At 41.2% G+C, this 25,364-nt stretch overlaps 1 protein-coding gene across 5 annotated transcripts in view; it reads left to right on the top strand.

Annotated features, from left to right (window-relative positions):
* Positions 1 to 22,862, top strand: part of si:dkey-240h12.4 (death-associated protein kinase 2) — a 40,506-nt gene extending 17,644 nt beyond the window's left edge. For 3 of the 5 annotated variants that reach the window (XM_061092644.1, XM_061092642.1, XM_061092643.1), the window contains exons 3-12: positions 5,398 to 5,619; positions 6,242 to 6,380; positions 6,512 to 6,641; positions 8,342 to 8,390; positions 8,750 to 8,776; positions 12,576 to 12,728; positions 13,111 to 13,156; positions 13,277 to 13,366; positions 18,268 to 18,354; positions 21,176 to 22,862. In XM_061092644.1, the coding sequence (XP_060948627.1) occupies positions 5,398 to 5,619; positions 6,242 to 6,380; positions 6,512 to 6,641; positions 8,342 to 8,390; positions 8,750 to 8,776; positions 12,576 to 12,728; positions 13,111 to 13,156; positions 13,277 to 13,366; positions 18,268 to 18,354; positions 21,176 to 21,256 (1,024 nt within the window). In that variant the 3' untranslated portion in view covers positions 21,257 to 22,862. Of the gene's footprint in view, positions 1 to 2,306; positions 2,433 to 5,397; positions 5,620 to 6,241; positions 6,381 to 6,511; positions 6,642 to 8,341; positions 8,391 to 8,749; positions 8,777 to 12,575; positions 12,729 to 13,110; positions 13,157 to 13,276; positions 13,367 to 18,267; positions 18,355 to 21,175 lie in introns of all 5 variants that reach the window. The other 2 variants (XM_061092645.1, XM_061092646.1) reach the window with 1 other exon arrangement.
* The last annotated feature ends 2,502 nt before the right edge of the window (positions 22,863 to 25,364 follow it).

The following is a 25,364-nucleotide window of genomic DNA, read 5'->3' as shown; positions in this document are numbered from 1 at the left end:
TGAGTTTTCATGTAGCCAGGTTTCAGATAGACAGAGGAAATCTAAATTTGATTCCATTAGTAGATGCTGGATTTGGTCACTTTTCGATACAATACTTCTTATGTTAAGATGACCACCAAATAAACCCTTAGGTTTAACTTTGGGATCCCATATTATTCTGGAGTGGTTGACAGTTTGAAAGACTTTCCACTTCCTGTGTTTTGTGATTGCCTGATTAATGATTTGTTTCCCATTTACATCCCTTAGCCCTCTGGCCACACGTAGCTTTTTATTTGAGTTAATGTTACACTTTGCTATTGGATTGTTACCTTCGATACCAGGAAGCTGTCGGTCAACATGCGTATCAGACTGCACGGCAGACTGAGTCACCACTGTGTAGACCTTTTGCTGTGGTTGTTGCCCGGCTGGCCGTGGTTGTAGCCCGGCTGGCTGTGGTTGAAGTCCGGTTGGCCGTGGTTGAAGCCCGGCTGGCCGTGGTTGAAGCCCGGCTGGCCGTGGTTGAAGCCCGGCTGGCTGTGGTTGAAGCCTGGCCGGCCGTGGTTGAAGCCCGGTTGGCTGTGGTTGAAGCCCGGCTGGCTTTTGATGTAGCCCAGTTAGGTGAGGATGTAGCCTGGTTAGCTGTGATTGTAGCCTGGCTGGCAGTGGATGTAGCCCAGCTAGCTGAGGTTGTAGCCCGGCTGGCTGTGGTTGTAGCCTGGCTGGCTGTGGTTGAAGCCCGGTTTGCCGGGGTTGTAGCCCGGTTGGCTGTGGTTGTAGCCCGGCTGGCTGTGGTTGAAGCCCGGCTGGCTGTGGTTGAAGCCCGGCTGGCTGTGGTTGTAGCCCGGCTGGCTGTGGTTGAAGCCCGTTTTGCCGGGGTTGTAGCCCGGCTGGCTGTGGTTGTAGCCCGGCTGGCTGTGGTTGAAGCCCGGCTGGCTGTGGTTGAAGCCCGGCTTGCTGTGGTTGAAGCCCGGCTGGCTGTGGTTGAAGCCCGGCTGGCTGTGGTTGTAGCCCGGCTGGCTGTGGTTGAAGCCCGGCTGGCTGTGGTTGAAGCCCGGCTGGCTGTGGTTGAAGCCTGGCCGGCCGTGGTTGAAGCCCGGTTGGCTGTGGTTGAAGCCCGGCTGGCTTTTGATGTAGCCCAGTTAGGTGAGGATGTAGCCTGGTTAGCTGTGATTGTAGCCTGGCTGGCAGTGGATGTAGCCCAGCTAGCTGAGGATGTAGCCCGGCTAGCTGAGGATGTAGCCTGGCTAGCTGTGGTTGTAGCCTGGCTGGTAGTGCTTGTAGCCCAGTTAACTGAGAATGAAGACTGGCTAGCTGTAATTGTAACCCTGCTAGGTGTGGTTGTTGCCCAGTTAAATGAAGGCCTGTTAGCCATGATTGAATCCCAATTAGCTGTAGTTGTGGCCCACTTAGCAGTGGATGTTTCTCCACTGCAAGATGTTTCTGAAACTGTTTTATATAAACTTGCAGATACAAATATATGTATGTTTCAAGTATATACTGTAAGTAAATGAATGTTAATAACATAACGTCACTTCACGTGCTCTTCAGCTCCAGGAGGAGTAATCCGTCAGGGGCTTGTTTCAGCAGCTGTCAAATGCTGCTAAGCAATAGATTGTCTGGAGGATTCACCGCGAGCGATCGGACATGTTGAGGACGTTTATAACGCGGGACAAACACAAAACTGACAAAACACAAAGAATACAAATATCTCAGGAAGAAAAAGAGACGTCGTACACGTAGAGACGTCAACTTGGAAGACAACGGGATTCAGAAGCTGTTGTTGATAAGTGTGTCGATGAGGTGGACAGATATGATAGACAGAGTTCACCAAATACTGTTGATGTGGCTTACGCTGTATTTGATTTGCTCTACTTGATTCGCACTATTACACACTCCTGTAATAAGCTGTGGGGTTACCATGGCAACAAGGGATTGGTAAAAAGCGGATGTTCTGATGACACCCAGAAGCTTTCTTTAACCTGACAAGTTTGTAAATAAACGCATCGAGAGGTGCAGGAAACAAGAAATCTCCCGACTATTCCATCCTATAGACTCCTGCATTATAACAGATTGCAGGTTTGGTTGGTGGGCCTTTTATGGGTGATCTACTAAAAATAATTGCGTAAATGATAACAGGTATGATTAACAATGATATGATAGAGGCATTTGTATTCAATAGGGACCTCAGGATTAACCGGTTTTATGAGAACCGCGATTGATAAAGTCATGGTTTCATAATTGTAAGATTGTAAAAACTACGACATCTACTATGATGAAATCTCTCGCGAGTGACATAACCGAGCATTTTGTATCTAAAAAATTACCAGGGCCCCATTGAATAAGATGGAAATCCAATCTGCAAAACGTGCCAAAGAAAAGTGACTGCCAAAGGTTCCAACACAGATGTTGCCCCTCTCCGAGATCATCATCCATGCCTGTATGCCCAAATCAAGGTAAAAAATAAAACTAGCTAATGTATGTTGGCATAAAATCTCCATCGGAAGAGTTCACAGAGAGAGGAGAAATCCTTGTTTGCTTTCAGCTTCTGACCAGTTCCTAAGGAGCGGCTGACATGCTTACACACACACTTCCCTCCCCCCATGTTTCATCTCTAGGGCATTATGCCATTTCAGATTGTGGGAAAACCCGGATTTCTTCATCTGATGAAAAAGGCAGCACCACAATACAAAGTTCCAGAAAGAAGCTACTTTTCGACAAAAAAAATCCTAAGGATGTACAGGGAGGTGAGAGCCAGTGTGGAGAAAAAGCTGGAGGAAGGTAAATGGTTTGGTGCAACAACAGATCTGTGGACTAGCAGTGATTGTGGTCTAGCCCTATATAAGCTTTAGTGTTCACTATGTAACCTCTGATTAGCAACTGAAATATCACTGCATTGAGACGCTGTATTTCCCAGATGACTACACATCAGAGAATATTGCTGAAATGGTGGAAAACATGCTCCACGCCTGGAAGATCAAGACAGAATGTCTCTCAGGAATAAGAAAAGACAATGCCAAAATCATGAAGAAAGCCTTTGGAAATGTCCCTGTTGTTTGGTTTTCTTGTTTTGGCCACAATTTAAAGCAAGCAATTTCAAAAGTCCTTAAAGTCCAGAGTGTGGAATCTGCTGTGAGAGCATGCCACCACATGTTCAAGGGATTTAATCGAATCTGGAAAAAGAAATGAGAATTGAAGAGGAAACATGCAGATAATATCGCTGAGCATGCACTGTTTCATGATGTGGTCACATCTCTAGATTCTTGGAGCAGCAGCTGGCCGTATCTGCATGCAAGCAGGAGACAGAAACACATGGGATCTCATGCCCAGAGCAAATTTAATGTGTCCTTGAAGATGTAAACCAGCTCCTGGTCTGTCTCCATGAGTTCACTGATGTCCTGGCCTCTGAGAAACGAGTCACACTGTCCTCCCAGAAGCCAGTCATGGAGCACATCAACAGTTAAATACACAGAGATCAAGCAGGAGGCAGCACTCTCACCAAACAGATGAATCAGATAATAAGAGAAGACCTGTTACAGCTAAGGTACACAGAGGGAAGGAAAAGGGTGCTGAACATCTCCTGTTTTGTGGATCCCTGATTTAAGGGAACTTTGCTGAGAATCTTGACACAGTGAAGGCATGCATGGATGAAGTTGTGACACTTGCAATAGAAGACCCTTCACACACAGAACAGCCTCAAACAGCCACCACACAAGGTGATGACAACAGAGAAGAAGAGGGGAGCAACAGCACCCCTTACATCACCAAGAAGAAAGGCAAAAGTCAATCTGGATGGCAGCAAATCAACAATGCAAAACAACAAATCCATCTCCATCGCCACAAGAAAGTGTAGATTCTGAGGTGAAACTGTACTTGTCCTTGCCTGTAATCAGTGCTGACACTGACCCACTGGCTTGGTGGAAGCAACATGTGGAAGAAATGCCATTCCTTCCAAAATATGCCAGAAAGTTCATGTGCAGCTACAAGTGTGCCCTCTGAGTAGGGCTGTGCTAAAAAAATCTATATGGCGATATATCGTGACGTCCTCCTGCTGATGCATGTATCGATGCAGATGCTACTGTATCGATACAGCATCAAATGCTGTGCCGGCCGTCTTGGAAACAAAACTTTACCTATGGTGCAGTGCACAATAATGCCAATAAGTGGCAGCATAGGCCAAACAGCACATGTCTCAATTCAAAACAGGAAGAAACAACGGAAAAACTGGCGGAGTTATGCACGTGAAATGCTTTGCCCGCAGTCTGAATTTGGCCGCTCAACGTGCACTCGAGAAGCCCACTGTTTCTTACTTACTCTCCACTGAAGTGCGGAAGAATGCCAAGGAGTTGTGGACCTTAACTGAAGCGGAACTGGCCTGTACTGAAGATGTGGCTAAAGCCCTGAAGCCGCTAAAAGTTGCAACACTCGTAATGTCCGAAGAAAAGACCCCTATACCTTATATTATAGCACCGCTTCATGCCCAGCTGTGCAACTGCGCTCATTTCCAAGCAACAGACTCGGCACTTACGAGGGACATTAAAAACACCGTATCCGGGGATCTTTGGAAGAGATACCTGAGTGACAGATCCTGTCTGTGCATCGCCTTTTTATATTATTGGGATTAGAAAGATACCTTTCAAATGTATCAAATATAGACGCAGTCACAACCACCGCAAATATTTTCAGGCTTTGTAAATCACAATGTGTGTGCTTAATTAAAGTATTTGCATCTACTCCTCCCAATATTTTGCGCACTCTGGTAGAAATGCCCGCTATTGCATATTCATTAAGGCAAGCGTACTAAATGGAGAGCCTGTGTTATTCTGCAATCCTCAGTGTGCATCGTTAGTATATCAGCTTGCATGTTTGTTTGTGGGTGAAATCAAGTTTGGCCACGTTTTTTACACTTGCAAACTTTAAGTAGATCAGGCCCTAAGTGGTTTAGCTGAAAAATGATTCCTAGACTCTTCTCTTATGTGGATGTGACCACATCTGCACAGTAATAAAGCTGTGATTAAGCAATGATTATAGATGCCAGAGCACAGTGCCAAACAATATAAAATTCATAAGTGGCCACAAATTTACAGACAGATCTGCGTGTAAGCTTGTTTATTGTATTGGCACAATCAATAATCTAAATATATTTGTCTTCTTTTTTTAAGATGTTTACATTACAGATGAAATAATTATTTACAGTATTGGAATGTCTGATGTGATTATAGATGTTAAGCCACATAGCATCAAAGCTTACTACATTTGGAAAAGATTTCCATTTTGTAGATGGGGTAGAAACAGTCAGAGCTTCTGCAGGTTTATCTCAAGTAAAGGAAAGAAGACATTTTTGCAAATTGTCAAAAATATTTTTTTGTATACATGTATAATATGTAGTGTTCACTGTGAATTATGTCCTTTTCCCTCCAGTGGGCACTTTGGTCAGGTTCGACAAGTTTGTGAGCAGGCCACTGGGACTTGTTGGGCAGGCAAGTTCCTGAAGATAAGAAAGATGGCCGGCAGCCGTCTGGGCGTGGACAGAAGCAGTGTGGAGCATGAGGTGGAGATCCTCCAGGCTCTTCACCATCCAAACATTGTGATCCTCAAAGATGTTTTTGAGAGCCGGGCAGAAGTGGTGCTCATTCTGGAGCTGTGAGTTGATGTGTTTTTTATTAAGACCTGAAGCTCTAGACATTTAAGAGTCTCATTGTTCATAATATATAAACATAATCATGCATTTCAAACAGGCATGCTCTGGAACAGCAGCTGGATACACCTGAGCCAAGTGGTGCACTCACATTTATCTTAACACACATTCATCAATTCCACTGCTCATTCATGTGCAGAGTCTATGTCCTTACACTGCCACCAGTACGTTCTTCAATGCACAAGGTGATTTGGTTTTATGTGCAAAATGATATATAGTATGTAAACTAACTGAGGAGGAATGAAGGACAGGATGTGCTCTTATTACCTCTAAATTAAAGTCTATATTCATAATTGATAATATCCATAGGTTCCAAATGGATTCATGTCAACATGTTATCTTTCATTCATCTGATTATAGATGCCTACATTTGGGTTGGGTTGGGAAATAATATAATAAATATTGAATTGTCACTGGGCCTAGTAAATTTTGGTTGGGGAATATGTCTTTTGCTTGAATGCATTAAGGTGACAGCTTCCAAAGATGTGATTTGTTTTGTTCTTCACTGTCAGTTATAATACCATTGGACTTTCCGAATGAACAGCTGAGATTTGTTTGAAATTTCAGGGTTAGTGGAGGGGAGTTGTTTGACTTCATTGCTGAGAAGGAGAACCTGTTGGAGAGTGAGGCAATTGAGTTCATGAAGCAGATCTTGGAGGGATTGGGATTCATGCACAGCAAGAAAATTGCCCACTTTGACCTCAAGGTAAATTGACCTACATGGCTTTTTGGCTTTACATGGCACGTTTTGCTGTTGATGTTTAGGAACTTTGGATTTATTTTTTTTTTCACATTACATTATTCCTACACCATAATTAAATGTTTCTCTCCATTTAGCCAGAAAACATCATGCTGTCAAACAAAGTATCACCAGACCCTAACATCAAACTAATAGACTTTGGCTTGGCTCACCGTTTTCAACAAAGCAAGGAGTACAGGAGCACAAGTGGCACCCCACAGTACATTGGTGAGGATGAAGTCTTTCATTTGACACTGTTCTGTCGGTGCTAAGTTACCTGGGTTAAGTAAGGCAGATATTGTACATGTTACACTCAAAATAGCTTTTTTAATATAACCAATGAAAGAGCAATAAATTATATTTTGATCCTCAGCAGGGAGTAGCAAATAAATCATCTATTTTGTCTAATCAAGTCAAATTTGACATGTTTAGCCGTTGTGGACGTTTTTCACACTATCTGAGAGTGTAGGATTTCGATTTGCAACAAATGGAACTCTGACTCTAATAATTAAATGAATATCTATAAACAAAATTACCACATGTAGATGGCAAAGTATGTAGTTCTTGACAGTTTAGAGGTTGGCAAAACTAAGACTTATTAAACATTAATGAAGACAACATTTGTGTTAAAGTTTATTGTATTTATATATGAAAGTTATAAAAGTATGAACACACTAACTTACTAAAGGTATACTTACTTCATACAGATGTATGTGTGCGTGTGTTTGTGGTTCCAAAATGGCGGTTGGCCAATATGAAGACAAAAGACCCCCTTGAGTGGTGGAGGTCACATGTATGTTATAAGTTTGGGGAGATGTGCGTGTAAGGTGTTGGTGCCAGGTTGGAGATAGTAGTTAGTTTCATGAAAGGTCGGCGAAGAGCATAACATAACTAACATTAGCTTTCAAAAAAATTATTACTAAAATATCAAAGCAACACAAATCAAACTTATAGACATCACACAAAATATAGTTTAACATTCCGTTGCTTAGCTATGTTTAACTATTAAGCCCAGTTATTTTACTAGTCCATGAAAAGGGGGAAAGGTCCTTTTTGATGTGCTGTTTGAAGTCTAGTGAAGTGGTCTTGCTGGTTTCTGCGGTTGTGCATCTCCTGGTCAGACCTTGTTGTGGCCAATTGCTCATGCTGAAGTTCTTAGGCAGGCTCGCAAGGTTTTAGCATTCTGCTCCAGGCAGGCCTGATTGAAGGTGGAAGAGCTTGGTTAGCAGAGGTAACTATTGCTCTAGAAAAGGTCACTAGAAAAAAGAGATACCACCTCTTCTCATGGAGAAGTGAGTAGAAAGAAAAAGAGCTGTCCTCACACTGTGTGTGAGGACAGCCGGGAGCAGGAAGATAAGCAGGAATATTAAAGCACGTGGACTTCTTCTACGCACATTGATCAGGTAGGCTTCTCTAAGCTTGTCTTCCGTTGCGCCACCTACTGTTTGGCGGTGAATTGCTTTCAAACGTATAGTCGTCGGAAAAGCAAAAATCAAAAAGAGTCCGTGGGATCCGTCCGTCTCTCCGCGCGCCACGGACACGTTGAAGCATAATGGAGCCTTAAGAACCAACCAATGTTATTACAGTCAAAAACATTATTGGAAGGTTGTCGGTTTGATCCCTGGCTTCTTCAGTCTGCATGTTAAAGTGTCCTTGGATGAGATACTGAACCCCAAACTGTCCCTGACGGCTGTGCCATATAAGGAAGAGCTGTGTTAATTGACGAAAGTGACTTGTAGTGTAAAGCACTTTGAGTAGTCATTAAGACTATATTAATCTAACCATTTGCCATTTTAATCAACTGCATTTTTTCATGTTGGATATGGAGCATATCCACATTACTTAAAATAGGGTAATATAATATACCATGCTAACATTAGCCTTACAGACCACCACTCTTTCATTATACTATCGTCTCTCTTTTTCAGCCCCTGAGGTGATAAACAATGAACCTCTCGGTATGGCAGCAGATATGTGGTGAGATTCCCTACTGACTGTCTATTCACACAGTCTATTCTGCAGTGGACTGCACATTTACACATCTAAAACAGTAACTTTTAAAATTCATGATAGCGCACACATACATTTGAAATTTCGCAACTATCGCTTCACTGTTGCTTCTCTGTATAACGGAGGGTTTCACTTAGTGGCATGTTGGAGCATCCTTTCCACTCAATGCACTTCTTTAGATATCAGGGCACTTTTTGAATCAAAACAATTATTCAACATAGGCAGACAGTTAAATACTATATAAGTCTTACATCTGTCATACAATTTTGAAAAGCTTAATATCACACCACATGACTGAATTTGTGCCTTGTTTCCTTCTCCTCCAGGAGCATCGGAGTTATTACCTACATACTGTAAGTTGTAAATATGTGTTATATGACTTGTAAATACTTGTAGTGCTGTTGCACACATATAATTAGCAAAGGGATCACAAAGGGTAAATCCAACCACAGCAGTGTATTCTTACTAGTTTGAACTCTTTTCTGTTATCATGGCCCTCAGCTTTAACAGGAAGGTCTCATTTACTTTCTTTTGAAATTACCTGTAATTATTAAACTAGCAGTCTACAGTGATTTTTTAAAGTTTCGAAGCAGAGTTACAAAGATCATATAGGAACATTGTTTGATTATTATACCTTAAGTGTGACACCATTACATGGTGTGCCTTTGGGCATTCAATAAAGTTGATTATCAGAAAGATATATTGAATGTTAATATTAAAAACATTAATATTAAATAATACCTTTAATTGATTAAAGTTACATCAGGCACCACCCTTCAAAGGAAGGGAAAATATCAAAATATCTATTGATTAAGTCTCATGAAAGTACTAACTGCAAATTTGGAACTCTAATTAATAATTAAAATCATTACTATAACCAAAATTACTGCATAAGTAGTTAGTATATTATAGAGTTCTTGACAGTGTACCGGTTGGCAAAATTCACAATTGATGTAGACAACATTTTTGTTGTTGAAAAACATTATGAAAGTAATAAAAGTATAGACACACAAACTAATAAAAGGTGTAGTTACTATACACAGATGTGCAGGTGTGTATTGGAGTTTGTGTGTGTCAGTAAGTGAGTAAGTTTCAAAATGGCGGCTGGCCACGATGAAACCAAAGACCTCGTGGAGTGTGTGAGTGTGAGGTGTTGGTGCCAGGTTAGGAAGTAATTAGTTGCATGCAAAGAAAGAATTTGAAGCGCATAACATTAGCTTTCAAATAACTTATTACCAAACTCTCACAGCAAAACAAATCAAACTTATGAATAGCACATGAATAGTGTAAATATTAAGCCCAGTTGTGTGAACCCGTCCATGAAAAAGGTCCAATGTCAATGTGCTGTTTGAAGCCCAGTGAAGTGGTCTTGCTGGTTTTGGCTCCTGTTGTTGTGGTTCGGCTGGCAAGACCTTTTAGAACCAGCTCATGGTGAAGTTCTGAGGCAGGCTCTCACGTCGCTGCCTTTTGTAAGGCTTTAGCAGTCTGCTCCAGGCAGGCCTGCTTGAAGGTTGATAGAGCTTGGAGGGCTACACCTCTCCTCCAAGAGAAGTGAGTAGAAAGAAAGAGAAGAGAGAGGGAACTGGGCTTATATAGGCCTGGTGACCTCATGGGTCCCAAAGTGACCAATAGTGGATGAAAATTGGGTCCAGGGTCAGGTTAACACCTAAGTGTCAAGTTGATACACCCTGGGAGACTGAGTTCTGGAAGCTCTCCTTTGTCTCCAGAACAAAGGAAATGTTTTTTTACCAGAGCATGAGAAGAAACACATGGACAGGAAAATAAATCTACCCAACCGTGAACTCAGCGTGGACAATGGACTTCTTTAATTGCCTGATTACAGTGTTTTTTTGTTAAGTTTATTTTGATAGAAACCTTCCTTTGGAACATAAAGTAAAAAACCCACAATTGGAACAAAAAAGTTGGAATAAGAATGTTATAAAAGGTAAGTGATCACCAACACGACAAACAATGGACCAGGACAGCCACCCAATATAAAGTACAATCAAGCTTAAGCGGGAGCACCCCGTACTAAACAGAAACACAGCACACGGAGCACACAGCCTGTATCTGACAAGGTGTATCGTGTAATTAAATTTAAATATTTCAGCCCAGGGACTGCAGCAAAATGGTACGAAAGCAGATTGTCCAAGCAGTTTTGCTTAGTAACAGAAGATACTACGAAGGAGCGAAGGTGATAAGTAAGAGCCGTTTAACACATAGGACTGTCAGTGAATATGTGCCCAATTGGGTCCAGTCTTCCCCCAAAGTTACTTTTTCACATTTAAACAACGCAGTAGGACATTCTGTGCTCAAACAGGTTCACAACAACAACAACAACAGCAACACAGACTGAGCCAGTGGTGGACTGAAACAATAATTCAGGCTGGGAACTTGACTCTATCCCAGACCATTCCAAACCTGTTCATTTAAACCACCAGACCACTAATCCTACAGGCTAAACCTATTTGTTGATGTAACGGGTACCAGACTAGTTATAAATTTAGCCTCTATGTTCATCTGGGACTAAATTTATCCAGATTACAAAATACCAAAAAAAATGTGACTGACCAACAAGTAATCTATCTGAATACTGAGCCTGCTAGTCTGCTATTCAAATTTACCCAATTCCTATTTTCATGTGCTTAAAGGAGACATATTATGCCCATTCTACCACAGTTGATATGGTTTCTTGGGGTCTTAATGAAATGTCTGTAATATATTTTGGTCAAAATACCACAAGGAGCATTTAAAACAGCACCCTTTTTACCCTGCCCCGCAGTGGGAGCTGGAGCTGGCGCAGTTAGCTCGCGAGCTAACGCTAGCTCGCGACCCGTCAGACATCTAAGTGGCCGATAAACATGCCCATTGTCGAGGCGGAGACTCTATCCCCGGGAGACGCGCTCTCCACGTTGGATCGCGTTGTCTCCCCGGAGCTAGCATTAGCTCGGCATCATCACCATCATCTCACCGGTGGGGGGTCACCGGTGAGATGATGGTGACTCCCTACATGGGCATGGTTTAGAAAATGACGTGTTTTTCGCTCGTAATCCCATTCGAGTTTTTGGGACGGTAGACATGCCAGATACCCAAATTAACGTGTAGAAGCACTACAAAAGTAACATTTTCAAAATATGTCCCCTTTAAGACAACAGACAATAACATTGATATTGTAGTTTAGATTACACACTGACCTATCCCTTAAACCAGTGGTCCCCAACCCCCGGGCCGTGGGTCATTTGGTACTGGGCCGCACAGAAAGAATAAACAACTTACTTATTATGTGATAAAACTCTGTTTTATTTTGAAAAATGACCGGATCCTCTCCGTTATGACTCATGCTTTACGCATGTCAGGATGCTTGTCTCGGTCTTGTGACTTTTTCGCTAAACACAAACCCACACGGTATTTGTCGGAACCATTTGTCAACAAACCAGGTGAATCCAGCATGTCTGTGCAAGAAGAAGATCAGCTGCTGGAGATCGCAAATGATGGCGGCCTTAAAAGTATGTTTGAGAAAACAACTCTGCCGGTGGTCTTGATTAAAGTCACGGCAGAATACCCTGAGATTGCCACAGCATCACTAAAAACTCTGTTGCCATTTCCTACATCATATCTGTAGTGACATCGGTGGAATTTTTTTTAATTAATGAATTTTTTATTTTAAATAACAAAAAAAACTCTCCAAAGCGCACAGAAGCGCAGCGTGTGCATGATGGACCTTTGGTATCCGTCCGTCTCTGTCTTACTGGTAACTTACCATGCAATAATTAATTTGAGGCCGCGTATTAACAATTTGTTAATTTCGTTAAATTAACAAAAAATCTACCGATGTCACCAGAGGCCGTACCAGAGGGCCTCCGTAGGGAGGCTCCGTAGCCACACCTTAAAGGCCGGTCCGTGAAAATATTGTCTGACATCCAACCGATCCGTAGCGCAAAAAAGGTTGGGGACCACTGCCTCAAACCACTAAAACTTTTGGGAGAGATATACTTTCACATTGCTATTGTCTAAAATGCATTTTTATGCTTTAACAAGTCAAACACTGCTTACCTTGCTTACTCTGATGTCACACTACTGCAAAAACTGCTTTGTATGTATGGATTGATTTAAATGTGGACATGATACATTCTCTGTGAACTCTATCCTCAGATTAAGCGGTTTGTCACCATTCCAAAGTGAGACTGATGAAGATACTCTGAAGAATATCATTGCCATGAAGTATGAGTTCTTTTCACAATATTTCAGCACAACCAGCTCCATAGCCAAAGACTTTATCCAGAAACTCTTGATAAAAAATCCAAAGTAAGTAATATTTTACAGTGTCCACGGTTATTTAACAGAACATGAATTAACTCATTTTAATCAAGAACTTGTTTGAGTAACCCCTGGTGCTTCTGGGGCTGTTACATGCCACTGATAATGACATGCTAAATTGGTCACCAGAATTATCTCTTGTGAACAATAATTTTTACGATTGTCCTACTGTTGTATATCTTATCTATTGAACCATGTCGATCGATCGATTAATTTGTTAATTTGTGTACCTGCACTAAATGGACTAAAAGATAGAGAGCAACCAAAATGGTCACATGGCAAAAATCTGCCGCAGCATTTTCCTCTGGATAGCATTGATTACTACTCTTATGTTCTGTTGTCATTAGTTGTATGTTGATGTGTGTTGCAGTGATAGAATGACAGCTGAGGAGTGTCTGCTTCATCCATGGATCAAGGTTAATACAATTAGTGTACTATTTTCAGACCCAAAACCTGCCCCTTTGTCTGATGTATCATGCTGCTGAGCGACACTGCATGTTGCTTATAATGAGTCCAAATACTGTTGTCTGTTTCAGCCCATCACACGTAAACAGGTGGCCAATAGGAATCGATCTTCAATCAATATGAAAAACTTCAAAAAGTTCAATGCTAAAAGGAAATGGAAGGTGAGTGTGGTCATGTAAATGGATGACAAATTATTCGGTATGATTTGAACCAGGAGAGGGCAGTGCCAGTGCTGTGGAGGGAGGACTCAAGGCAGATTAGGAGGATGGAGTGGTTGATGGTGTCAAAGGCAGCACTTAGGTCAGGGATGATAAGGATGTTGAGGGAGGGATCATCGGAGGAGAGTAGGAAGTCATTTGAGACTTTTATTTTGTCAATGCTCATAAATGTTTTTATGATTGTTTTGACATAATTGATTTTAGAAACAAAATTGAAGAACTGAGTCTTAAACTTTAAAGGACACATATTATGCCTATTTTACCACAGTTGATATGGTTCCTTGGGGTCTTAATGAAATGTCTGTAACATATTTTGGTCAAAATACCACAAGGATCATTTAAAACAGCAACCTTTTTACCCTCGTAGCTAACGCTAGCTCCGAGGCTCCCCGGAGCCGGTGAGATGATTGTGATGATGGCGAGCTCAGGGGTGAGCTCCATCACCCTGGAGATCGCAAGCTAACGCTAGCTCCGAGGGGCTCCGGCTTTAGCTTGCGAGCTAGCATTAGCTCGGGATCTACCATGGAGAGTGCGTCTCCCCGGGGATAGAGTCTCCGCGGTCTCCGCCTCGACGATCGGCATGTTTATCGGCCACTTAGATGTCTGACGGGTCGCGAGCTAACTGCGCCAGCTCCCAATGCATTCCACTGCGGGGCTGCGCTGGGGCTCTCGCAGCCAGGCTTCGGCCCACCTGACTCTGGTTCAAAACGATATGGTTGCAAGATTGTATCTTTGTCTCCAGTAGCCATATTTCTACAGAGGTAATGGATAGCTAAAAATCTGGGCGCTTGTATCTCGTGAAGGGGGGGGGGGGGGGGGGGGGGGGCTGTTTTAGACAGGGTAAAAAGGGTGCTGTTTTAAATGGTTCTTGTGGTATTTTGACCAAAATATGTTACAGACATGGACCTCAAGGAACCATATCAACTGGTAAATGGGCATAATATGTCTCCTTTAACACCATAAGTACCACCCTCACTTTCTGGATGGAAAACTGGAACTGGTACATTTTTTATTACTTTTTCCACCACTCTTACCTCTATCTAGCATTACCTTACGTCCACAATCAACAAAGAACCAATTAACCTCCCTGCTTGGAAACAGAAAGGAAAAATTACTCTGGGGCACCTTTTGAGTGACAGCTTGTGACCTTTGACCATCTCAAGCAAACATATAACTTGCCCCTTCACTGTCAAAACCAGTACATACAGCTGAAAGAAACTATTCAAAAAATGATATCCACGACTTCAACAATTTCACTCCCCCTTCTATAACAATGTTCTCTATTATGTCAAGACTATCTCTCCTCCCTATATATTCCATATGTATGGGGCCAGCAGACGTGGCTTACTCTTTAAGCACATCATCCGTCTCGATTCCTTGATTTCCATGGTAGCAAGCAGTCAGATGTCAATCTGAGTCAAGCTCTGAATTTAAAGTGTGTGTGTGTTTTGACAGTGTTGTCCGCTAGCCTCGTTGGTAAAAAAACGGGTCTACGGGCAGGACCTAGCTTCCTGCATGATATGTTTTATCCTACCAGCTAGAGCATGGGTGTCAAACTCATTTTAGTTATGGGGCCATATACTGCCCAATTTAATCTCAAGTGGGCCAGACCAGTAAAATCATAATATAAGAGCTACGTCGCTCAGGTTGGGGGGTGTGGCAGCGACGGATACAAACATGAAACCAACATAACGGGGGGTCCGACCCGTCTTGGAACGCGGACCTAGGAGTCTGATGCGCGCATTGAAAGTAAAAGTGAAAGGAATTGGCCGGCATGTGCCAGCTGAGGTGGGATTCCAGCCCCCCGGGGCTCCGTGCACACCACTGCGTACCCCCTGAACCACTTTGCGTACCCCGTACCCCAGTTTGGGAACCGATGGTCTATGGCAGGGGTCACCAACCTTTTTGAAACTGAGAGTTACTTCAAAGGTACTGAGGATACAAACTTCCTGAATAACAAAGCTGCACAGATCACCTTTAAATAATAATAATATGTGAAGAGACTGTCTGATCACACATAACGCTGATAAAGCTCAGCCAAAAAGGACACATGCATGTGACTGGGGTGAAATGTTTCTAAGTGTCTTCTTAATTTGTTGGGTCTCATACTGTCAGCTGCCAGAGTTTTCAGACCTTAAATACACACTGGTCTCTCCTCATGTCCTCATTCATTCACTGTGAATCCAAGAGCAAGACAGGCTTCATCGTTATGCCTCTGCGCCCCACCAGTTTGAGAATTAATGGCATTTTTTTTTTTTTTTTTTTTTAATTTCTAGAGCATGCCTTGCATCCGGCGGGCCGAGCTGGACCGTATCCAGCCCGCTGGCCGTATTTTTGACACCCCTGGGCTAGAGTAAGGGAAGCTAGGGCTCTAGCGGTTTCTCACAAACAGCCAACCACTTTCATTGGGTAGCCTCATTAGAAAATAAATCAGCTGGAAATATTGGTGTGTAATGACCAAGTGGTGTCTCAATCTATTCCTGATAGGGGTATCGCTGTCAAGAAGGGGTTGGCAATACCCTCCCTTGTGGCTGCCCATATAGCCCCATCCACTACCCAGCTCCCGATCTCCCCCATTGGGACCGAAAGGTATGCTCCATGTCAGATGTATCTGATTGGGGGAATGTTGACGTTCTGGTATCTGACTCAGATGCCAGCGACCTCCCCCGAGGTCAGGTGTGCATTGAGTCAAATCAGGTTGAGGAGGAGTAGGTGCAGCCACCTCCCCTCTGTCACCAGCTTCACAAATTACTCGGGCTGCTCCCACATTAGAGATTAAATGCTTGCAGAGCAAGAATGGGGCCCTACCACTTTGATGATGATATGCCACTTCTCCCTGATTTAGACGAACTGGTACAGAGACAGTTTGCCAATCCATCAGAAGCTCATCGTTGGTCGGGTCTATGTAGGCAACTAGTAGAGATGAGCCGGATACTCGGCTGAAACGAGTATCCGGTACGGATAAAGCACTTTTGCCGAGTACGATTATTATACGAGTAATCGGAGTCATTATCTGTGCTCGGACTGAATGAAAATCCTCACACAGCGTCACAGCGCTCCTCCCGTCACACACGGCTCTGCTCACTCACTCACAGAACAGCTCTCTGTCTCTCAGTCACTCAGGTTCACTGCGCATTGGGACTGCTCCATAGGCTCAGTCAAGGAAGCAGAAATGAATCGTTCATTTCCCGACTGGGTCTTCGGGTACGAGTCTTTGGAAAATTTTTCACGAGACCTGCATTGGCTCAGTAGAGGAGCGCTGCAGATGTAGCGAGGGACGTTCGCTGTCTCCCGGAGAAATTAACGCTCTGTGTTTTTGGTATGGAAGGACGTGAATTGTATTTGTTCACGGGTCATGGTGACTGGTTTTATTGTTTTCACTTTACATTTACACTTACTTTACAGTAAAGCAAACCTCTATTAAATACAGTACAACATGACAGTTTGTATGGTTTGAAATTGTCATTTATTATCACACTGGCATTTAATTATCACGGCAAACAATTACACTGCACTGGACTTTAGGTGTTAGTGTAAAGTGAAAATAACAGGACCAGTCTGTATGACTTGTGGACGAATGTGGTTCGCGTCTTTCTGTGCTGGGAACACGGAGTGTTCGTTTCTCCGGGAGACAGTGAACGTCCCTCGCATCTCACTCACACACACACACACACACCTGGTGTGGAAATAAATTAAAAAAAAATAAAAATAAAAAAATCATAAAAAAAATTCAAAGTTAAAAAAGAAAGTTATGTTGAACCAGCCCACTTCCGGGTTAAACCACACCAACTTCCGGGTTAGGCCCCGCCCATTCCGAGTACGGATACGGATAATTCATATGGTTAACAGATACAGATACAGATACAGATAATGCTGTACTCGCTCATCCCTAGCAACTAGCGTGGCTGTTGACCACTACCTCCCATGGATCAGGCCTGAGGGGCCCCTGTTATCCCCCACCAAGTCAGTCTTGGGGAATCCAAGCTGCACAAGCAGGAATACTGAGGCCCTATCCCAATTCACCCCTAAACCCTACCCCTTTGTTATGCGCGTGGCCATCTAGCCCTTCAAACACCTCTTCAACCATATTGTATTCAGAACCCTCTTAAAAAGAGTAGGTGGAAGCTCCTGAATGCTTTATGAACGGATAAAGAAATTCAAGATCGCGACCATTGCGGCTTATTTTTTTTTTGTAGTTCCTTGCCAAAGGAAGTGCAGGGTTGAATTTGGTGCAATTTGACAGGCAATACTTTATTTAATAATACATTTTTTAAGAAACAGGCGAACAGAAATATATAGCATTGCTGGCTGGGCCTCATCAATATAAGTAATGTTGTTGATCAAAACTATTGCGTGTTCACAATGGCACGTCCATGACAAGGGAAAAAACTGATTCTCCAGTTTGGGGATCTGCGTGCTGGGTTGAGGTTCACCTAACTGAGTTAACAGGCGAACAGCATTTTGTGCACAACTTCAGCTGCCTGCTGACTCAGCCCAGCAGCCTGTCTTTACCTGCCATGGCCTAATTATTGTAGGTCACTTTTACATTTTCAGAAAGACAGCTTGAGAACACACATTGCACATGTACTGTACATATGAATTTTACATTACAAAATATTTAACTTGTTTTTAGTTCCTAGCTCTGATTATTATTGGGGCTGCATACCTACCAGCTTCATGTCCTATTTAGAAAAAAAGTTAAAAAGAACGTTAGATATCACAAAGTTGGTCTTTTTCAGCTCCATCCAAGTACTTTCCTTGAACATTAAAGCATTCTGGTTGGTTGTACGACTAGTCGACAAGCTGTATTGACATTCTCTCCTCACCCCCCATCTCCACTGTAGATGTCCTATAACATGGTGCTAATGTGTAACCGGCTCATCCAGCTTAAGCTGCTGTGTAAGGGCAGCTCGGATCCAGATCCACTACAGGTAAGATCACTTGACTCAACTAAGATAAAAACTAAAATCAACATGTGATTTGTTTTTTTATATTTCTTAAAACATGGCAAGAAATTGTAATCTGAAATAGATCTTCATCAGGTTAACCATTTTAGTGCATTCAAACTATTAAACACTCATATTTTCACAGCTATGACCTTCGTAACATAACTGTGTACCTAAGGTATATAGTAATGTAGGTTCTGACTATAGGTTTATTATGACCTCTGCCTATCTGCGCTTCTCTCTGCATGGTCCTGAATAAAACAAATATCTGGAATGTTCAAAGAAATTTAGGAGCACAGTGGGAAAATAAACAAAATTAACTATTTACTATTTTTACTTTTTATTCAATACATATTTATGTGCTTGTGTGTGTGTGCGATAATCTAACGATATGTTGGATTTAGGGCTGCAACTAATGACTATTCTGATAGTCGATTATTCACCGATTATTGAAACGATTAATCGACTAATCGGATAATGAATGACACAAATTCTCAATTGCTATTATTTAGCAAGCAGCTTTTAAATTTAGCTTGAGGTTGTTCAAGGCACGTGATGAATGAAAATAAAGACAATAAAGATAGATACTTCATTATAAAAAATGTCTTTTAATAAACTTTGTTTCATATAAGGGTACTGTTGACACAAAAGCAAAGACAAATCAAGTTTTTGTCCATTTAAAACCAAGGACAGGCAAAGTGCTAATAAAAATTTTTTATTTAAATTTAAGTTTCCCTTTTTACTGTGAACCAAGAACAGGCCAAGTGCTGATACTAAAAATAAATTAAAAATCAAGTATCCATTTTTCGTGTTAAAAAAAAAGGACAGGGAAAAATAACATTAATAAAAACATCAACAAACGAAACTACAGTCTTCTTCGGACTAAATCATTTTGATTAAAACAAGACGTTTGTCAGGCAATATGATAACATTTCGCTTTTAAACTCGTTAAAAAAAAGTTTAAACCATATTTTTGTAATGGATGCTAGAATCCTGCGCGCAGGTATATACGTTTATATATAACATCTGACAGAGGCGAGTCTGCACCGTCTCCGTTACGAAGTCACACGTGCCTCATTCTCAAATGCGCGTGTCCTGCTTCCCTGGAGAGCAGGTCCGCTGTACAGATACTGCAGGTTGTTTTTCTCGGGCCATGTTAAGAGTGTAGTTCTCCCGAACTTTTTACTTGCTGGTGCGCGACTGCGCGCGGCAGCAGACGCCGACATTGGTCCATGTTTTGTCGCTATTGCACATGCGCAACGTTCAGAGATAGGAAGTGAGCGAGATGGCTCACTCCTCAGGTACTTCTATCAGCACCTCCGGTAAAACAACGTTTAGTTCCGCTGCGCGGCACGAGAAACACACGCTATGACGTCACCAACGATTCATCGACGAGTAAATTCGTCTGCAACTATTTTGGTCATCGATTTTTGTCGACGACGTCGACTAATCGTTGCACACCTAGTTGGATTCTAGTCCTTTTGTCAAAATTCTGGCAGCATAATTCGATGAGACCTTATACTTACATACATTTCACCTTCATAGGCTTATAAAACCTGTAAAAAAGATCAAATCTAGGCTTAGCTACAACACAACAACAGTGTATAAAGTATTATGGATAATCAGGTGTAAGGAGTTCATGATGTGCAGCAACTTCATGTAAATATGGTAACACTGTCTTGTTGAAAACAAGATGAACATTGTAAAATCAAATCCGTTGAGCCTTTGAGACTCATTGGCTTTGATAGAAGTAGCTATGACAGGGGTCTCAACCCACAATAATGTACAGTATGGCATCGTAGGGTGTCTGAGTGCAGAAAACCTTGAGAAACAATTTAACTTTATTAAACATGATTTGGAGGATCTGACATGACAACTTAATACTTTCTTTTCTAGAGGATGTCACACTAACATGATCACTAAGATTACAGACAGACAGCTTCCAAACCTTAAACAGCACACTGTGTTGGTGTAAATCATGTTCCTTGCACACTGTGTTTGTTGAACAGGGGGGTTTTAAGTTCTCAATTGGCCTTTTACTTTTCTTTGCTTCAGTCAAATTTTGCATTAGAGTTTGTGAGGAGGAGAGAAGAAAATGTGTGTTGGAGCAGGATCAGATCAAAAAGAGGCTGCTTTACCTTCGTTTTCTGATACACACACGCAAGCCAAATATAATTTTTTTGAAGCCATAGCCACGAGTTGAATAGTTCAATCATAGGGCATCCAAACTTTTTATTCTTTGTCGGCCGACTTTTTCTGTGACAGTTGTTTCAAATAAGAAGCACTCTAGCTTTTCTTATAATCTTATGGTTCTGTGCTCGCACACTTTGCACCTAAATTATTTTTGCACACATCTTTTTTGGGGGGCAAATGCAAGTTAAATACTTGCACAGTGACCCAGCCACATCTGCTGGGCACTGCTACATTTGAGGCTTTATTTCTGTTATTTCCTCTCCAAAGTTAAAGATAGTACAACTTTGAAAACACTTCCTTACAAATAATTGAAAACTATTTTGTCAATGGCAACAGAACCAACACAGAATATGGCACAGAACCCAACTAGTACAACATATATTAAACTTCTACATAAGCAGGAGGACTAGTGGCAATACACACATTGCCCTCATCCACTTTGTAAGCACGCATCAGATCAAAATCCCACTGTAAATGGTCTGTATTTATATCCTGCTTTTCTAGTCTTGATGACCCTCAAAGCTCTTTACAGTGCAGTTTTTTGCCATTAACCCATTCACACACATATATGAGTGAGTACTGTAATGATTACTGTAATGATCAATTTTTTCAGAGACAATGTGAAAGTGACACGGAAGACACAGAGAGCAAGCCTGCCTCTTTGCTGCGTCGAAGACTAAGCAGCAGTTCATAGAGCTGAGCAAAGAGAGACAGCAGAACAGCAGAGAGGTTAAGGACTGAAGAAAAAGTTTTTCTCTTTCTCTGTTCTAGTGAAATGGACAATTGCATGTTTCCAAGCATTAAACACTTTTCTAGAAGTGAGCACTTTTCTGGCAAGTATTTCTTTGTGAAAGACCTTCAGGAAAATAGACTGGTGTAAACACTGTTGTGGTTTTAATGATGCTTGTTTAAGGGTGTTTGTGGAAACTCTTTGATTAAACATTCTGCACGAAACAGCTGTGGCTATATATATATATATATATATTCAGGGTTCGTACGGTAATGGAAAACCTGGAAAAGTTATGGAATTTTAAAATGTGTTTTTCCAGGCCTGGAAAAGTCATGGAAAAAAATAATCTCCCAAAAATTTTGGAAAAGTCATGGAAATTTGTTATATTCATATTTTAATGTCGTTAATTTTAGGGATGGGCATAATTAATAGACGATCGATTTATTGATCATTAATAATTTCGTAAATTACATTTTTTTCATTGATGAAAACTATTGCATGTTCGCTATGTGGCAGGAGGTTGGAATATCCGAGTTGCCCTTAACGCAGCACAGTGAAGATGTTAGCAGCTGAAGGAAGCAGCCCGGAGCTAGCGTTCGCTGCTCAGCTTCATGTCCACACTATGGTCCGCATACTGACCCTCAGTCCACGGGGATGGGAACCCGGACAGACCCGGGTCTGGGTGAAGGGTTCCTGGAGTGAGGGCGTTACAACCATAGATTTAGTGACAACGACCGGACTGAGAGGTCGAGAACCGTCAGATCGAGCTAGCTCTCAGCGGCTAGCTGCTGCTCTCTCATCGGGGCTTAAGAGTACAGCAGCGCATATTTACAAGTGTAACCATTGAACGGATCCCGTTTAACTGCCACAAGAGTTGTTTATCTTGTAGTAAAGACCTCAATGAGGAAACACGCTGTGTTTTTTCTATTTTCACTGCATTTTTATAAAGCCTATAAATAGTGAATTTTAATATAAAAATATTAATGATTAATCGAAAAATCGATCGTTAATTCTCCCGGCGATCGATTAAGACAATTTAATCGAATGCCCATCCCTAGTTCATTTACGCTGAGTTTTAAATAATTCATATGCTTTTAAAGAAATACGCTCAACATATAGGCAGGCATACTTGGGTTTGTGTCATTTAAGGTATATTGTATGCCTTGGAATTCTTATTGTAAGTTTGAATACTACATTTTGTCACTTTTTCACGTATACACCGAAATTTGGTTTAAAGTTATTGAAAAGTCATGGAATAGTCATGGAAATCCATTGGTCAAAATGTGTATGAACCCTGTATATTGTAATATTTACCATATTTTCGATTTTTGTTTTTATTAAATCCAATACATGTATCCCATATAGATATAGATAGATATATTATATTATATTGTAGATTTTTATTAGTAGTAGTTGTTATATTTATATATACACATTCCACCCCTTCACCAAATCTGCATAAAAGCACATGCCTGGGAATGTTTCTTTGTCATTCCCTCTGCAGGTTGCTCTTTGCATGCTGTATGATTGTCTGACCTTCCTTGCAAGGAATAAATTAGACTTAAAAGACTATTATTCTCAGATCTCTTTATTTCTGAAGTCTCAAAACATACAATTTCCACCACAAACTCAAATGAAAAAGCTAAGCGTAGCATGTCAAACTATAAAACATGGTGATTCCTGTTAAGTTTATGATATGGGTCCAAGAGGCTTTTTTGTAAGGCTGTACATGTAAAACCTAACCCTACTGGTTATCATACATGTTGAAATTCAAAGCCATACCACAGACATGCCCTCAGACAAAAACTCAGGAAGAGCACAACTTTCCATGATCAAGTCTTTTAGATTGGACTGACCAAATTTTAAGTTGATCTGATTAATTCTCTAGCTAACATGATCATGAATCACCAAAAGTGACCACTTAATCCAAAACGACTGACCGCCTGTTGGGTTTGGAATATGGGTCCTGACACCTCTCCTCTGGCTTGTTTGTACATTTGGTAAGAATTCCTGCAGAGGCTGCACTTTAGGTGACGCTATCGAGTCAATTGGGCACGCCAAGGTGCAAAAAACATTTCACATGTATATCTCTAGCACATCCGAATTTTTGTAAAAGTGGTAGCTGCTCGGGCCCCAATAATAATCAGAGCAATCCCAGCAGTTGCTGCTCGGTCCATAATTAAATGTGTTCTTTAAGATGTCACAATAGACAGCAGAGAGGTCAAAATATATAGAGAAAGGATTTAATCAGATCCCTTTTAATAGAAGGTATTCCTCTGAAAAGACAGAGAAGGGTAACTGAAAAAATTAACAGGGTGTTGTCAAATCTGTGTCAGAATTGTAAGAGAGAGATAAAAAAAAATTTTAAGACTGGCAAAATTCTTAACGAAACAGACATATACATACACACTTACACTTACATACATACATATATATATATATATATATAAATATAGGGTTAGGGTTAGGGTACCAGACGAGGACTACTGAGTCAGACGTGACACAGAGGCTGAAAGAGTTCAACACCTGATAAAAGCTAAGTGAACGAAAGTAAAAAAGAAAACGTGTGTGTGTGTGCGTGCGTGTGTGGTTGTGTGTGCCGGGGACTCAGGCTGCTTCCTTCTCCCCAGCGGTCCGAGCAATGACGAGACCCAGAAGATCAAGGACTGAGGAAACAGGGCAATGTCATCACGGCAGGGGTCACCAAAGTTTTTGAGACTGAGAGCTACTTCGAAGGTATTGAGTAGTACGAAGGGCTACTTGTTTGATACAAACTTCCTGAATAACAAAGTTGTACAGATCATCTTTCAATAACAATGATAATATATGTGAAGAGACTTTCTGATCACGTCAATGTTAATTATTCCTCACAATAATTATTAACAATGATTTCCACAACAAGTATGGTAGGCAACAGATTTGTTAAAACATGCAACATTTATTTCTGTTAATCTGTTTCAACATTTGAAAGTCATGGGCATCACATCTCTAATATTTTTGTACATATCTTTCTTGACAGTTTTGTATGAAGAAAGCACATTTGTAGCATTTGTTCAAAATCACATCTGTAATATATATATATTTTTTTTACAAATTATCACTTCTAAACCTTTTTAGGAAATCATTTACTGTCATATCTTCAAATCATGTCTCGTTTGTACTAACTAACCACTACCATTGTAACATTTTTGAACAAATCATGAACTTTGTCCCATGTTTATACAAATGATCTGTTATGTAAGATAAAAAAAATAAACTTTTTCACATTTTTAAATGAATCCTATTACAGTAGTACTTATCACTAAATCTGTAGCATTTTTAACAAATCATAACATCTGTTAGACTTTTTTAACAAATTATTTTTCACATTTTTGTGCAATAATGTTTAATGTTGTCATTTCAATGAAAACACATTATCTCTTTCTTTGTCTGTAGATGTCTGTTAGTGGGAAGCCTGGCATTGCATCTTGTTCACCAATGAACTGTAATCTGGTGTATAATTTGACACTGCAACTCTGAGTGAGTCTTGCAGATGTGCATCAGTAAGGCGTGTTCTGTGTTTGTTCTTGATGAAGTTCATGTTAGAAAAGGCTGATTCACAGAGATAGGTTGAACCAAAAAGGCAGGCAACTTTCATAGCTGCTCTGCATACACCTTTGTACTTTTCTGTGTCTACAAGGCACCAAAAGTTTAGAGCAGACTGATGGGTTTTGAGGTGGAGGTCATTTTGCAATGTTAAGATTTCAATCTCCACCTGTCCAGCATCCAAGTTGAACATAGCACTCAGTTGGTCAGCAATGCATGTCATGTCCACTTGCATGAGAGGATTTGAAATGAATGACACACATGGCTCAAGTTGATCAAAGTCACAAAACCTGTTATCAACTCTTGCCCTAGTCTGTTTATGACTTGAAAGTACTTTTCTGCAGCCTTGTTAAAAGCTACAGATGCAGAAGCATTGTCATTCAAAACTGACTGTACGGAGGGAAAGTGCTGCACTTTTTTTCTCTGTAAATGACCAGAGAAAAGGTTCATCTTAGCTCTAAATGCGTTTACAGCACTTATCATGTCC

Source organism: Limanda limanda, chromosome 19 (genome assembly GCF_963576545.1).
Source record: "Limanda limanda chromosome 19, fLimLim1.1, whole genome shotgun sequence".
NCBI lineage: Eukaryota > Metazoa > Chordata > Actinopteri > Pleuronectiformes > Pleuronectidae > Limanda > Limanda limanda.
This window is presented reverse-complemented; position numbering and strand designations above follow the sequence as displayed.